At 41.0% G+C, this 17,596-nt stretch overlaps 1 protein-coding gene across 5 annotated transcripts in view; it reads right to left on the minus strand.

The window, feature by feature from the left end:
• Positions 1-17,596, minus strand: part of LOC147750644 (uncharacterized) — a 176,597-nt gene that overhangs the window by 124,309 nt on the left and 34,692 nt on the right. For all 5 annotated transcript variants that reach the window (XM_086967255.1, XM_086967252.1, XM_086967251.1 and 2 more), the window contains exons 3-4: positions 11,276-11,454; positions 8,491-8,621 (exon numbers count right to left, since the gene is read on the minus strand). In XM_086967255.1, coding sequence (XP_086823381.1) covers positions 8,491-8,621; positions 11,276-11,454 — 310 coding nt within the window. The remainder of the gene's footprint in view (positions 1-8,490; positions 8,622-11,275; positions 11,455-17,596) is intronic.

A 17,596-nucleotide genomic window follows, 5' to 3' on the forward strand; every position in this document is an offset into this window, starting at 1 on the left:
TTACTGTCTGCACTGGACTCGCAGCCCTCGATTTCCCTCGACGCAAACCATGCAGCCTTGGAATTTCACAGTTGGCTTAATAAGGCGTCCAATAAGATAGACCCTGAAAAAAACACAAAAAATACAGCCGAAAAAGGTCTCGTCCCCATGGTACTCCGTGGATCTTAAAGCAGTAAAAATTAAATGCCGACAAAAAGAGCGTGCTTGGAGAGCAAAATATGATGCCGCTCAGAAGCAGGTTTACTGTGCGGCGCTTGATGAATATAAGAAAGCTATTATTCAGGCCAAAACTACTTTCTTTACTCTTAAAATTCAAGAGGCGGGTAATGTCCCCAAGGAGTTATTTCAAACGGTCACAGCACTTTTGAAATGTCCTCAGGATGTAAATTTTACCCCCGACCAAGATTTTGTACACAAATTAGCCTTATTCTTCCAGAATAAGGTTCAGAAGGTATACAATGAATTTTCCAGTGTAGCTGAAGACTCTAAGGGAAAGGATCCAGTGCAGTCTACACTCAGGGTCGGGGCACATGGCTTATCCCAATTTTCAACTCTGGCATAAGAAAAAGTAGACTAGTGTGTTCTGAGCACACCGAGTTTTTCAGAATTTAAACACGTTAAACTAGTTTTTTTTATCTGTGTGCTGCATCTAATAGAGTATACCCAAATACTCAAGGTTAAACAATGAAAATGTGGCTGGTCAACACAACTGTTAACTCAGGCTTAGCTGCGCACAACTTAAGTATGTTTATAATGATCTGGATTTCGCTCACGGTTGTTGGAAGAAACAAAGGATCATACAGAGGGAGTGGCCCTCTATCTTTGGTGTGAGTTTTTGTAAGATTATTATTATTATTTTCTCACTGATTACACTTATGGTGGTCTATGGTGAAGGATCTTTAACAAGATTTAAAAAAAATTGTTAGAATGTTACTGCTGTTAAAAAATTTACTAATGTGCCTGTACATTGTTTTATTTACAGTGTTTCCCCTGACGAAGGGACCTCCAAGGTGTCCCGAAATGCATTGGGCGATTGACAACTTAATCTAGGGTTGATTGCTTCCTTTGTATATTGAATGGTGTATTTTTGTAATATGTTCTTATGAATGTAAATTTGAAAACAAATTGCAGTTCATTGTTTTTGATGGTATTCATTGTGAAGTAACATGAATAAATTGTATTAGTGAAAAGAGAAAAAAATGCCAGATCATTATAAACATACTTAAGTTGTGCACAGCTAAGCCTGAGTTAACAGTTGTGTTGACCAGCCACATTTTCATAGAAGAAAAAGTAGCCCATATGTTGCCTCAAAATAAATCTGGCTCCCCTCTGGACCCGTGTCCACCGTCCATATTACATCTGGCCCCAGAAGAAATTAGTTCTGTCCTGACCCCTGTGCTAAACACCATTCTTTCCTCCGGAGTTTATCCTTCGCAGTGGAAAAAAGCCTGTATTCGTCCTCTTTTAAAGAAACCTAAACTTGACCCGCTAGACGGAAAAAACTATCGCCCCATCTCCTGTCTACTGTTTCCTGCTAAAGTGTTAGAGAAGTCCATGAATGTGGAGATAACATCTGTCTTAAAATCTTATAACATCCTGGACAACACCCAACATTGCTTCCGCTCGAACCATTCTACAGAAACAGCCCTGATTATGGCAGTTGAAGAAACACGTAAGGTCATGGATTCGGGGGGTAGGGCTATTCTGGTCCTGCTAGACTTAACAGCAGCCTTTGATACCGTGAATCATCTGGTGTTAATCCGAAGGCTTCAGGACATTGGCATCTCGGGTACAGCTCTAGCCTTATTGTTCTCATTTCTGGCATCCAGAAAACAAATAATCCACTGGGACGGACTTCAGTCGGAGGAATGCTACCGGGAGGCGTCCCTCAGGGCTCTGCATTATCCCCCACTCTTTTCAGCATTTATGTTGCTCCATTGGCAAAACTAATAAAGAGTTATGGCTTCTCGCTGGTGTCATACGCCGATGACACCCAGCTGATGGTATCAGTAACCCAGGCAGAGGATGTAATGGCAGTGGAATTCTCTAATTGCATCTCGGCATTGATGACCTGGCTGAACGCTAACTTTCTAAAACTGAACACAGAGAAAACTTAAGTTTCAGGGTTTGGTCATAAATCCGCCATCTGGAGTCAGCATTGGTGGCCACCTTCAGCAGGGGCTTGCCCAGTGCCAGTAAACAAAGCCAGAAATCTTGGTTTTATGTTTGATAAAGAGCTGGACTGGGATGCCCAGATCAACCAATTATCATCAGCCTGCTTTTTTATGCTTAAACATCTGAAAAAGATCCTCCCGTTTATTCCCCTCATTTTAAGGAAAACTGTGATAATTGCCACAATTCTTTCGAGAATTGACTATGGCAATGCTTTGTATTTGGGAGCTGGTGTAAGACAACTGGCCAAATTGCAATCAATTCAAAATGCGGCGGCCAGAGTCCTACTGAACTTACCTAAACACCCCTCTACCTCACTCGCCTTAAAACAGCTTCACTGGCTCCTGGTACGATGTCGCATTGAGTTCAAATCACTCTGCCTGGTTCATAAAGCCTTGTTTGGCAGTGTGGCAGAGGACGTGCAGTCCCTGTTTTCCCGGTATACACCTATGCGGGATTTAAGATTGGCCACGCTTGGGTTGGTCAAAGCTAGATGGGGAGGAAAACGTTTTTCCTTTTTCGCTTCTAGATTATGGAACTCAGTTCCCGTTCATTTGATAAAGGAAACGAACAGAAGTATGTTCCGGAGGGAAATTAAAACGTGGCTTTTTACTCAACAATAATCCCTTTATTGCACTCTGGTCTGTTCATTTTCTCTAGCGCCAAGACACCTCCGCAGTAGTGCGCTCTATAAATATTTTCATTCATTCATTCATTCATTCTAAATCTGCCCAGTTAAATTGGTAATACGAACAAATCTCAACGTTCTCCCTAAACTAGTTTTTTCTTTTCATATAAACCAGATCATTTAGCTACCAGTGTTCTATCCGAAACCAGACTTAGTGGCAGAAAGAGCTCTACACACACACTGGATGTTAAAAGAGTATTAATGTACTTCATCAACAGGACAAAACCTTTTCCTAAAACTCAACAACTTTTCTTAGCTTTTTCATTCTCTCAAAAGGGCTCGCCAATATCTAAAGTAGGAATCACAAGGTGGATAGTAAAATGCACACAAATTTGGTACAACAAAGATAAGTGGTTGCTACCTGCAGCTCCACATGCTCATTCCACACGTAAAAAAGGAGCCTCCATGGCTTTCCTAGGAAACATTCCACTAATGGATATCTGTAAGGCAGCTACATGGAATAACACACATACATTTACATAACACTGTTATGTTGATGTTTTAGCTAATCACCAAGCTAGAGTGGGTCAAGCTGCAATACAAACACTCTTTCAAACATCTATGTCAGCCAGTAGCTAGCCACCACATTATGGGAGCACAGCATTTCATTCAATGCTAAGCATATGTACATACGGCCAACACATGCTATGAATGGATCATGTTACCCTGCAAGGATATATTCAGCTTCTAGTGCCATAGATTATTATACACCTACTCTCCTACCCGGAAGCTAATAGCTAATGTACATACTACTCTACTTAAACACTTATCTTTATCAAACTATAACTTGCATGTTCATCTTTAGTATGTCTCTCCTGCTTCTATCCTAAGCTCATCTGATGAGACGAAAAAGGTGTCTGCAGAAGAATCACCCAGCATTAAATTCACTGGGGGAAAAAAATCACAGGTCTTTCTGTGTGCATTTGTGGTGGCGTTTTAATCCAATCAAATCTACTCCAGAGCTAGTGAACTCCCTGCTGCACCAAAATCAAACCATAAGAACGATAACGAGCAAGCTGCCGCCTCCGGGTGGTAAATAAGTGTGGTAATGTAGCAGGCATATCTCTTTTTTCTTACCAGCGTCTCAGATATTTTTCCAACCAAAGCATAACTCCTTTTCTCTATTTAACGTGACCAATAGTCCAATCATTTCCACCAGGGGCCCTACATCTGTGCCTTTATGGTTTTGAGCAGCCAGTGATTCAGTGGGATCTTGATATCATAGTAGATACACCAGACTTTAGTAGACACCATTGTGGTCTGCATCAACCCCACTGTACTTCCTCAGTGAGGTCCTGCCAGCCACATTCCCTCAAAAGCGGTGCTTAATTTGGGCTGGAGGTTGTAGGTTGCACCCGCCGGCACTCATTTTTGGGGAGCAGCACTTATTTTTCATCCCCAGACTTTCACCCAGCGCAAGAGAGAAAAAAACCACAAAGGGGGATCAAGATGGTTAAAAAGAAAGATAGAAAAATTGTGACAAAGAGAAAACTGGGATGAAACATAACTTACAAGAATGAGATAAAGGGGTATGGAGTGTCAGGTGGTATATGAAAATGCATGAGACAGAATCAAGACTAAACAGATTAGTTATTTGGCACCCCAACAATCTATAAAACAAGCCACAGGCACTTATTCTTTTACAAATTAACCACTGCTTAAGCGTAACCCTCCACATTATTCAGCGCAGCCATGAGCACAATTCCTCAAAGAAGTATTTTGTTCGCTTGTCAACTCAGGGGGGCTCCACTGTCCTCCATCCGGCAAAATTGTTTCACTAGTAAGAACATGAGAAGAAGGCAGGAGGAGCATGGCCACCATTCCAGAGGATCCTATTTTAAGCTGGTGTCCTTCTTCTCTCTTGGCACCGTACACACCATCTTTAGTCTACCGCTCTGGAGAGGAGCTTCCTTTTCAATGGCCCACATCAGCATTACCCATGGCCTTTACTTCACACTGCTAGCTATTCTAGTAGGGACAGGTTCCCAATTCACTGTCGGGCAACACAAAATTGTAAGTCACCCCTGAGAGCCAAGGACTCAACGAGCATAGGAGCTGAAACACAGGTTAATCATGAACTTCAGATATCCCAATCAGTGTTTGCCATGTAATACACCAAGTTTTAGAGGGAAAGCACTTGCAGTAAGAGGTGTTTAACATGTGCTCACTTCCCAAAGATCTAAAAATGGCAACAATTTAGATCAATTAAATAAAAAAAATCAGGGAGACCATGGAAAATGGTAGAATCCTACGTATATCATCGTACAGATTGGTGTTAAAACTTCTGTATCCTAGCCATGCCCAGGTATTCTGCAATACACATCTACATCGACTTTGAGAAAACTTCCAGGACACATCACTGAGCGGCAGAGGACGTAGTGGAGATTTTCTTTTGTAAAATCAGCAAAGCCAGTTTTATTTATGGACACAGACAGCCTAGAGCCTTAACAAATTGCTTAAGAAACCAAATTAGTGGACCAAGTCTAGGGAACAGCTTACCCACTCTGAGATAAAGTCTTGATTTGACCATGCTTAAAAAAGTCAAAAGGCTAAAGAAAATTTCCATTGTGACTACAATCAGTATACATTGGTAGCAACCACTGAACTGATTAAAATGCTCGACCTACAAATAAAAGTAAGCTGTTTTACAGTCGTTACATCAGCCTGTAGGGCAAGTGAGCCCCAAGTGACACCTGGAGGTGCCCCACACACATTCTTCCATAACGTTTCTGGCAACCAATGATTTTATTGATCATTATTTGAAATTAATAAATTGATAACTTTGCGTGCAAAGTATCTGGGAGCTTTAATATTCTACTACGGTAGACCAACCTCATTCAAGCACGTCTAAATATTGTATTCATTACAGTCATATGAACAGGGTCACCCTATTTATAAATAAAGATGGTACACTGGATTTTGGTATGCATAGTACAGAAAATGCTACTGCTCCCTGATAGAAAATTCACAAGTCTTGTACACAATGAGAATAACTGTTGTAGCTTCTTTTCCAGCCAACATGCCTGGCGACTACAACTTCAGTGCTTTGTCAAGGTGGACACTTGAGGGTTGGGAAAGCTTAGAGGCACTCAACTCAAGTCATTGTTCGACTTAGACCAGGCACTATCAATCTTACTCAAAAGGTCTCTAAACCAAGCCTACAAATGCTTAATGAGACTCATTGTTGATGAATATCATATTGACCAGACTTCCTACTGGTTCAAATCGGGTCAAGTCAGCTTGAACCATAGGCACACAATGGCTCAAACTTGCTCTCTCCAGTTGAGCCTTACAAATCTATCTGTTCGATCAGCCTTGAATTTGCTTGAGTTCAAAGCTCTGTAATAATTTATGTTTTGCTTTGTTTTACGTTTTGCTAAATTTGCATACATAATAGGACGATGGGAAGGGAGGGAAAGAGGCAAAGTTTATATGGAGGCAAAACTAGTTTGTCTGTTTTTTAACATCTCCCAAATACATTAATATTGGAGCAAAGGTAAAATAAATGACCAAAGGTTTTCAGTTGAATATAAATCACCATCAGTTTAGGCTCACTGAATGAAATTGAATAAAGGCAAATATTTAACAATAAGATGAATGTTTGAATAAAATAAGGGTTATTTGGGGGAATAAGGAGGGTAAGAAGGAGTTTCTCAGCAAGGCATGAAGAGTATGTTATCTATAATAAGGTCAGAGCAATCTGAGAAGGCATCTCAATAACAGAGTAAAGGTTTTTCCTTACCTACGTTGGCGCAGGTGTGCAATGGCTTTTGGATTGCAAGTACTTTCTGGCCATTATGTAGCTTGCTGTTTTCTTTACCTATTTCAGGCAACAGTGGATACTGTGCGGGGCGTTGCAATAGAGCCACATTGTTGCTAGCCCTTGATGGCCGTTCTGGATGGTTCCTGTGGGGCGGAAAATCCAACTTTGCAGCGAGGACAGGGAGAACCAGACCCAAATTTCCCAGTTGGTATTTCAGGTCGAAAAATGTGCTTGAGGTTTGGTTTTTAGCTGTAGCAGCAGGCAAGCGTCAATCCACATTTTTTCGTGACAGGGAGGAGTGTGCAATGACTCCTGGGCTAGAAAAAAATGATACCACCCTCCTCCTCTACTCCCCCTACATTGTCTCACTCCCTCCACACCCCACCCACAGGCCCACTCACAAATGACCACCTGCTCTGAGAGCAGGTAGTACATTTATGAGATAAAACCTCATGGAATGATGAATTCTGTGTGGTTTAACAATTAGAAAAATCGTTCCCTCACAGTAATTCCCCTTTGCAGGAGGTCTACTCATAATTACCTGGTAGAGGGGTGTTGTAAAAGGGTAAAATCTCAGGCTATTTTACCTTCCGCCCAGTACCGGGCAACTCAGAATCAGGGCCTTTGTCATCTTGCTTATGTGCACATAATTTACGGAGACATATTTGTTTCAAAAACTGATTGAGTTCAATTCATGCTACCTTTTTAATGTATAAGAACAGGACTGTCAGGTTCATCGACGTCATAGTCTGTGCGTGGAAACATTAAAAGAGCGTTCTACTTGACCAGAAGATGTGTAAATGTTTTGGATCATGGATATGTAGCGAAAGTTCCGAGTGAATTTGGTTGGAAAGATCTTGATGGGGTGCTAAAACCTACAACATTTTTAAATGTTCTACCCACAGAACTTGTGCAAAAGCTGTCCTACAAAAAAATTTACCTGTCAATATGTTGTTCTCAAATGTTAAACATTCTGCAAATCGACCACAAGTGATTGCCGAAACAAATAAAGTGAACTATGAAAATGTGTCTAAAACAGGAGTGATAAACATGATTATTTTTTAATATTCATATAAACAGTGCTTGGTGTATACATAAAAGGACTTAAAACAATTATTATTTGTTTCATTTTTCTATATATCTCTTCTTCCTCTATTATAGCCGGAATTTTCCATGGGTTGCTCTGAGGAGTTATTTTCTATCTCCATAAGACTACTTGACCCCCAAAACCTATGTTTTGACACAAAAATGAAGTATATAGTTCTCATGGTTCCCAAAATATTACATCATCACAGCAACACATCTGGCATTTTAAAAAATACTGTCCAAAACAATTTGACCCGGATCAGCAATGTCCACCCAAGCTTAATGACATGTCTAATGACTTTTTTTATGGCTGTATATCAGGGGTTGGGATTATAGTTTGGCAGCTTGCTATTTGTGACCCTCCGCAGTTAGTTAGGAAAACAGGGATGGTGGCCTGCAAGGGACAGAAGACTCTCAACGCAATGTTTACATTCCCAAACAGAAAACATGTGTTTTTAAAACAAGTTGTGCTCCTTTGAAGTGGCAGGTGCTACTTTACAAACAAAATGTTTCCTATCTGGGAAGACGTCTGGAAGAGCTTGCTGGAGCCCTGGTGGCCTGTGTCTGCTTCCCGTAAGTCACACAGGGACACTTTCACCTCTGCAAAGCCCAACTGAGGAGAAGTTGGTGATCTATAAACGCCAAATCCATACTTTTCTGTGTCATATATTGTGGTAACAAAGTATTATGCATAAAAAGCTATATTCAACCTGCGTATAGAATTCCATTTCATACAGAAGTCACAGATTATGACAGGGTTTTTGTGAATACATACGCTTACCTCCCATGACCAGCAATCAGGTCTAAGTCATCAAATGGATGTAGGTACTTCATGCCCTGTTCTTTGACATATTGATCCACTGATTCTTTTAAGCATTCAGGTGGCAGCATTTCTACATCCACACCATAACTCTACAAGGACAACATACATTACTGTTCATGTTCTTTTTCAACATCTACCAATTAAATTTTTTATCTTAGGCTGGCAGAACCAAGATCCTAGGAAATCCAAGAGAAAGTAAATGTTCATGGTGGTAAAAACTCTTTACAATATTCATCTTGTGAATATAAAGTAGTGCATGAAGCCAAATAAGGTAATCTGGCGAACAATATGACAGCATACTGAAGCATCTCCATTGTTTGGAAGGATGCAGACAATACAATAGACAAGCCTTCAAGAGATTTGTTGCATTTTAAGTGTTATTATATACATCCTCCGCTTATCATCCATTTTGCTTTGTTTTCTATGCTCTCCTGAAATGTTTACAACATTGGCAGAGCTTGATCCTTCCATTTGTTATTGGCTAGACTGGATGTAAAACCTAATTCAGTCCCTGGGCAGAAGCAGAAGTCATAGTAACCAAACAAGTTACTTGAAATACATTCAGCTCTGAACTCTTCTCTAAGAAGTTCGGCCAGATTCCTTCTTATTACCTAAGGCAGAGGAGTTGAAGATTGTGATGCAGGTGTGTGGGAGCACGATTTAAAAGAGATTAGTGAACATGTTTCTGATGGTACATCGTGACTTAACCATGCAGCAAAAGGAGTGGGAGAGATGGAGTCAAAAAGCAATACCGCGTGTGGTGTACATTTCTCTCTTGTGGGGTTTACTAGGGGTTAATGTTCTCTGTTTCCTTTTTGCACAGATAAGTTACATAGCTACTAATGGAAACTGTGATATAACATTTACACGCGCACAACCAACCCTCCATCTACTCTACCTGTTGTAACAGGTGCGTTAGTTTTCTCTTTTTACTGGAGTAGTTCATATGTATTCACCTCCTGAGCTTTGTCACCATAAATTGGCAGGAATAGATTATAGCACTGTGATCTGTTAGATACAGACACAACTGTACACTGAACACATTGGGCCTAATTACAATTGAACCATTATATTGTGAAGCCTGCACAAACATATGCTGCAGTAGGGATTGCAATTTTAAGTGGCGTGGGGGATATCGCAGCCTTCATTAAATTTCAGCATTTTAAATCTGACCAAATTCAACAGGGTAAAAAGGGCAGGTATTATCCTGGACATACAAACTTAGTGTTGGCAGCACGTCTCGTGATCGTTTCTGGGTAAGGAAACGACAGAACGGATCACGAGACGTGCTGCCATCACAGCACAGATCCAGCACCGTAACGGACGGACCCGTCCTTTACAATCGTTGTCTTTGACCCAGAGACGTGCGGAGATGTGTATTTCTATATCTCCGGATCTGTAACCTGGATCGCTCGTTTTTACATCACTACCCATTTGGAATCATTTTTCACCGATTTCTTTGCCGTATTCACACATCCAACAGCCCTGAAGAGTCACAATTGTAACACATTGTGACGAAACACGTGTCGGCTGGTTTATTGTACTCTGTACTGATCTGGATTGACTTATAAATCCATCTGCTGAAACTTCTTGATATGTTAACCTTCATTATTTCTACAAGATCATAGTGTTTGTGTAAAGGGTTTTACTGTAAAAACCAAAATTCAGACTTGTGCACAGGATTCTTGTTCATTTATATGTGTGGGCTCACATTCACACTTGTGCAGGGGTTGTTTTGACTTGGGTTTGTTCTCCCCTGACCTGTTTGCACCGTATACTTATTAGTCACAGTTAAAAATCATATACGCACGAGCTAGAGCGCCATTACTTCCTGTGAATAATCTAAACCAATCACCGATACAGCATACAAACTAAGGGGACGATTAGGATGCCGCCACGGAAAGGCATCTGCAGGAGGCCATCCTAATTTGGCTGGCGGTGTCTTCCAGACACCGCCAGCCATATGAACCCTTTTCCGCCCCGGCCACAGGCAACCGGGGCGGAAAAGCGTCAGACCGTGTTTCCATCTGCCGCGGTCCCCCCGCGCCATTGTAATATGGGGGGGGGGGAGGGAGAGGGGAATAGGTGGCGGTGGCGATCCTTCCGCCATCCTAATCTGCCCCTTAGTGTGTTATTCCCCTAAAGGTCAGAATAGCCCAGGATTCTCCAACAAGTAGTTTGTGAGCTACTGGTAGCTCTCCAGTAACCTGTAATTAGCTCTCCTGTGTGCAGCCCAACATACTTAGTAGAAGCTTTTGCTTTGCTGAACTAATTTATACAAAGTAAAATCAAGAGTTTTTATTCAAAACGAAAATGTGTGTATTTTCAGAACCTCTATGCTCATGCTTGAAGAAAAATGGCTCAATTTCTAAAATATTTTCAAAGCTGATATTTAATTGATAAATCATGTAGCACTGAGAAGCAATATTATTATTACCATAACCTTGGTGCAGGGGGCATAGGGTTAAGTATTATCCCTTTAAAGGCATTTGAAACTGACAGTACCTTTTCACACTCCAAGTGGCCACTAATGTAGTCTTGTATGGTGTGGCCACTAATACAACACTAATAATATTAGTAGCTCCTAAAAATGTTCATTGTACATAAGTAGCTCTTGTTACAGAAAAGATTGGAGGCCCCTAACCAGTGAAGTAGCTAATTTGAAATATGGTTTCCACCTGCTAGAAAAAGCATAGAGCCAGGCACAGCATTTAATATATTGTGAGAAAATGATAAATCTTACGGAAATTACGTCAGCTCTTGAAGCCGGGGCTGTATTTGCCATCAAGACTCTTCCATTGTGTCCATACCAGTTTATCGCATATGCAAAGGAGCGCCCATAGTTTCCAGCAGACATTGTGATAAACGGTCCCTCCAGTGCACGAGCAAACTGACAGGCCACTCCTCTGATCTTAAAAGAACCTGTCAGTAAATAAAGAAAAGAACGTAAGTTTGTTTTTCTGAAAATATTTACTAAGTATACTTTCTTTATCCAAATATACTGTGTTATGCATTTGGGTCACCCTTCAACGGCTTGAAGATAGCTTTAAAATATTATTTAAAAATGCTGATTAGTAAAAAAAAATGTTTAACAAATGAAACAAAAATGATTATAATATAAAAATAAAAACATAGCAATGGTAAGAGAAAAAATTAACTACACCCAATGAAAGTTGGACATATTTTTCCAAGTGGCCTTTCTCCAATGGTTTAATGGGAGCTTTATAGTACTATGGGTTAGGAAAAAATATGTAGGCAAAACGAAGTACAAGAAAACGCAGAGGTAATTTTCTCGAGTGTCTGTTTTTAAAATGTGAATTTGGACAGGAATATACTGAGGATTGTTTTTTTGGCAGGTTAGAAAGTCAAAGTCACACAAACATTGATTGAGGTGAGATAAATGAAGCCTAGGTTTCGATGAAAACTGTGTCTGAGAATTACACAGACTTTGCGTTGGTTTTGTGTTACTTTTTTACAAAGACCCGACGCAACGCGTGGGTTGGGATTTACAATCCAATACAAATCACTATTTGCATTGGATTGCAACGAAACATAAATAAACACAGCAAAATGTGTTGGCTTGCATTTCTTTGTGTCAATTGGGTGTTTAATGGATGGTGGATTCAATTAGGTGTTCTATTGATGGTGCATGGACGTTCCCATGTAAGCATGGGCGAATTTTGCGAATCTCGCGTTCGCGAATTTTGCGGATTTGCGAACTCGCAATCCGCAAAATCCGCGAATTCTCGCGAATTTGCGGATTTTTTTTTTTTGTGTTTGCCACTCTCTGTCACCACTGCCACTCTCTGACTACTCATGCCACCCTGTGGCCCACCCATGCCACCCTCTGTTTCATCACAGCACCCTCTGGTTGTCCAGTTTTACATTATTGTGGCAAAGCAAAGCACACCTTCCCTGCCTCAAGTGACCTGAATTAATTTGGGGCTGATTAATGTGTCACTGAATATTTTTTTAGCTGGCACCTGCTTCCTTAGTGCTTCCTGGTTAGTGATCTTTTGCACTTGCTAAGTGCTTTCATTGTTGCAAAATTAGTTACAACACCTGCCCTGCCCCAACTGACAATAATGAATTAGGGGCTGATTAATGGATTTGAACTTCCAGCCTGGCTCCTACTTGTCTCCCTTAGCTGTAATTCAGGACCTTTGTGGCATATGTGTAACTATTCTGAGGTTCAGAGCAGGGTCACATAATAGTTGCAACTGGCAACTGAACTCTGGAGGGGCCCCTCAGGAAGCACTACAGGAAATGGCTACTAATGATGAGCCTGAACTTTTGAACCTGGTAAGTAGTTTCAGTTTTGCTAAGATCGTATTTCTGCAATTTAGCGCTTATTCGCGGGGCGCGAAGTTGTACTGGGAAGCCGCGAACTCACGCGAACAGTGCGAGCAAGCCATAAAATCCGCTGCTCGCGGATTTGCGGACTTTGCGGGAGATTCGCGAATCTCGCGGATTGCAAATTTACCCAAAATCCGCAAAATCCGCAAGCGAAACGGATTTTCCGCCCATGCTTATTCCCATGTAACCACCGATGGGTTTTGATGCAAGTCGATATCTACAAAGAATTGTAGACAGGGACTTCACCCTGAGGCATGCGTTTTTTTCCTCTTTGCATGTGTGCTCCATTGTACAGAACACAGTCATGGAAGAAAATGCCTTAAAGCATAGTTTTGGTACAGGACGTGAACCCTACCTGCACAAAAACGATGTTGACCACAATGTCAAAAGTGCGCCACCACAGGGTGCAAGCAAAACAGTGACACATTTTACTAGATATGGAGCTGTTATGCTTTCTCCCGTTCACACAACTCGCTGCCCAACTTCTTTGTAAATTTGGCCCTAGTTTTACCTCTGCTGGATGTTGCAGTTTACCACTTTTCTTCAGTCTTCAGCTAGTCATTTGAGCTGAAAAAAACTATGACCATGAAATCAGTCAAATCCGGAATATCTGGAAAGCCTGGGCATAGAAGGATGGAGACTGGGCAGTTTAGCAAAGTTTGACCATGGATTGTAAAAAACAGACAAGTGGACATCAGTGTAAGATACTGAGGAAGGAACAACAGCACCTAGAACCGTTACCAATCGACAGCTAAAGACATGAAGGGCCAAGGAGGCCTGGAGGAAGTCAGATACTGTCCATGTCCGCAAACCAGGAAAGGGGAAGGCTGGCATACCAGCTCAATCAGTCAGACATGACCAGTGTTAATGGCTGGTAATAGGAGTTTTGTCACACTACGTGAAGCAATTTTCTGCTTAAATGTATGCAAATTTATCCCATATAAACTAGCTTGGAAATTTATCATGGACACAGCATTCTTGGAGTTTCGTTGGACAACTCTGCATTTTTGCCATGCCTATATGGCAGAAGTCGCCTTCAGGTGTATAACAGCTGTGCCACTGGCGCAACCTAGGGCATCACCGCCTGCATGTTTCATGGAACCATCATGGAAACACCTCAAGCATACACAATGACACTCCTGAGGCACACAAATGCAGCAGATTTCAACATATTTACATGACAGCACTATTCTCTCGCATAAGTGTAATAGTGCCTTCATTTTCTTGGAACTGCAGTCTGACAAAGACAAAACAACCTACTGTACTCTCCGTTTTGTGCGCAAAGGTCACATCATTGGTGGGGTTACCGGAATCCTTTGTAATGTGTTTCTCAGTTAGGCCACATCATGTAAAACTATCACAATATATATGGTCCTTGGATTCACACTAATAAATCCTTAGCTCAGTCCTAGTAGAGTGGCAAAGAGCAGTCAGGCTTTACTAGAGGTACATGTTTTAAGTATTTCAGAACACCAACATGGATGATAGGTAATCAACACGACTCAAGAGACACCCAACACCAATTTATAAAAATAGAGTGTTTTATTATCAACTTTAGACACCAAAATGAAAAGAATAGCATATATATAAGCGGAGTTATAGAATTTTGAAGCAATATAAAATCAGTGCAAAATGATGCATTGATATTTTAACAACGCCGTCAATGGGAAAACCTCTAGTGACAATCGGTCCCCTGCTGGTCGAGTTGTGTTAAGCCCTTGCAGGTTAAAGGTGATTTGAGTCCCAGAACCAAGACACAACAGTCAGTTCAATTTTACCTGTCCCATGGGGCAGAGTTGTTCTGACCGTCCCTGGGGTTGAACGGGAGCTGCAGGAGTACTGCTTTCTCAGCTGAAAAGGTGTTGTGGGGGAAAAGATGCAAAAACACAATGGGCCACTGCTGATGTTGGATGAAGATTGGATGGACTCCCCATCTAGGTACAGCGTCGTAAGAAGGGGTTGGTTGCTGGATTGTCAACCAATAAGCCTTGGTAGCAGGAGGTGGAGCAGAAAGTAACTTCAACGTCCAGTGGTCTCACAATGCACTAGAAAATCTGGATTTGGGCTATCTCTTGGAGGGCCAATGGTGACTGATTCTTCAGAGTCGGTCTCAGAAAAAGGATTAATATTCAAAATACGGTATTCAACCAAGACGGCACAGTTTCCTCATTGCCTCCATACCATCTTCCAATAGGAACACTGTGGATTTTAAAAGCAAATTACCCAATCGTGTGTGTGTCAGGTTTGCAGCAATTCAAATATGCAGTAGAGCTGAAACGCGTCTTGCTGAATAATGTTTCAATGCAGAACGTGCCCGTATGTTCCTGTTAATCTTTTCTGTCACAGGGGGATCTTTGTTAAACACACAGCGTATATATATATTCTCCCCACGATCTCCGGTGAAATTCACGAAGCTGTCGTCGGGTGGTCCAAGCCGGGACACCGGAAGTCCCAAAATGTCCTTTCAATGATCTCTTCATAATGTAAAAGATACTTGGACACCTTCCTTCTGCAAAAAGCGATTTATTGCGGCAACAAACAACGAGTTTCGGCGGTTAAGCCTTGATCACGTTCGAGAGCCTCAGTGCACATAATCAAATTTAAATCTAATGGTGTGATAAATCATAAACATTGACAAAGGACTGCTTCAGAAGGTGCTGTGTCTATGAAGGTAAATGTGTCGGCTATCTTAAGAAGTATAAACAACATAGCGGACAATTAGTAGATCGCATTGCACGCATATTACTTGCCATTGGATCCACTATTGGTTACACAGTTATGTACAAGTAATATAAATGTAAACCAAAACATTTCATCTCATGTTGTTATATCATATATACCCCAAACAATTTTGCCCAAGTGGGCTTCGAATTCTTGGGTAATAATCTGATAAAGCAAAATAACCCGTTACTGGTTCTCTCTATCCCAGCATAAGCATAAGTCCACACTCTGTGCATAATCATATTAGAGTGATTTGTTACATCAACATTGTCAGAGGTACAAAAAGCGGCATCTCATACGCTATGAGATAATACTGCCCAAGTGGGCTTGACCATCAATGCTAGGGTCGAGACATCTTCTGATACATATATCCTAGTACCATTACATGTTGCAGTCAATAATGGACCTTCATGTGCTTTCATAATCCTGTGGCCACAATATTCTACATCATCACAGCACCTATAAGAATAAAAATTAAAAATTACTGAAAGCTATGACTGCGATCCTGTATTACTTTTAGCTCATACAATATACTTAATGAAGATGTACTGCCAATTCCTCAGTTACATTTAGTCCATTGGGTACAATACTTTCGAATTCAATGATATGCAATGATTCCAATTTGCGTAGGGATAATTCTTGATTACCCCCCCTAATGCCGAGGTCAACACAATCAATTACAACCATCCATAATCCTGTTTCATCTTGGTAGTGGTGTGAGCTGAAGTGTATAGCTATCAGGTATAATTTGTTGTTATTTCTGATAGCTCGAAGATGTTCAAGAACTCTCTTCTTGGCCTGATGTTTTGTACTTCCCACGTACCATTTATTACATGGGCAGATCAAGATATATACACAATGTGTAGTGTTGCAGGTTAGATGTTTTTTAATGACAAATTCTTTTCCAGAATTCGGAATTACCAATTTCTTACAATTGACACTACCCTTACAGGCTTTGCATCTATTGCAGCACTTATATCCTGGTTGTACCTTTTGGATATCTTTATTCGTTTGTGTCACGCGGTTATGGCTTAATTCATCTTTCAGCGATCTGCTTTTTCGAAAGGCGATCTGTGGATTACTCCCTAGATCAGATTTTAAATGTTCATCACTAAGGAGGACATGCCAGTGTTTTTTGAATATTTGGCGAATATTGTTGGCTTGTCCATAATAAGTAGTGATGAATCTCACTTTATCCCGTACCTCACTTTCTTTTACAGGGAAAAGCAGATTAATCTTTTCAATTTTGTCTACCCTTTTACAGGCCTCTGAGATGGTTTTTAAACCATATCCACGTTCCCTGAACCTCATACACATGGTTAGTTTTTCTTGCTCAAATGCTCCGATGGAGCTGCAATTTCTTCTGGCCCGTAATAACTCCCCATACGGGATGCTTTGTTTCAAATTACGTGGATGTGAACTATTGGCCCTCAGGATGCTGTTCCCAGCAGTACTTTTACGATGCAAACTGGTTTCAATGTTCTGATTACTGATACATACGGAAATATCTAGAAATTCTATAGAAGTCTTACTGATATCTGCACTGAAGCTTAAGTTCAGATCATTATCATTCAGTTTCTTCACAAAATTCTTAGCTGATTGTTCTGATCCTTTCCAAATAACGAAAATGTCCTCAATATAGCGCAGCCACAGGGCAACTTTGGTATTAAATTCTTCCATCGATGCGGCCACCTGCTCCTTCCACCAGCCCATGAATAAATTCGCGTAGCTGGGGGCGAAGCAGGTGCCCTTTGCGGTGCCCTGTGACTGTCTATAGATGGTTCCATCAAAGTCAAAAAAATTATTTGTCAGTCAAAATTCAAACATCTCTATGATCATATTGGAATGATCCAGCAGGGAGATGGACCGAGTTTTTAAGAAGTGTCTAATGGCATTAATCCCTGGGTGGTGCCTGATGCTGGTATATAGGCTACCAACGTCCATTGTGATGAAGACAAAGTCCTCTTCCCAGTGTATGCCTTGTATA

The sequence above is a fragment of the Lissotriton vulgaris genome, chromosome 1_1, assembly GCF_964263255.1.
Source record: "Lissotriton vulgaris chromosome 1_1, aLisVul1.2, whole genome shotgun sequence".
Taxonomy (NCBI): Eukaryota; Metazoa; Chordata; class Amphibia; order Caudata; family Salamandridae; genus Lissotriton; species Lissotriton vulgaris.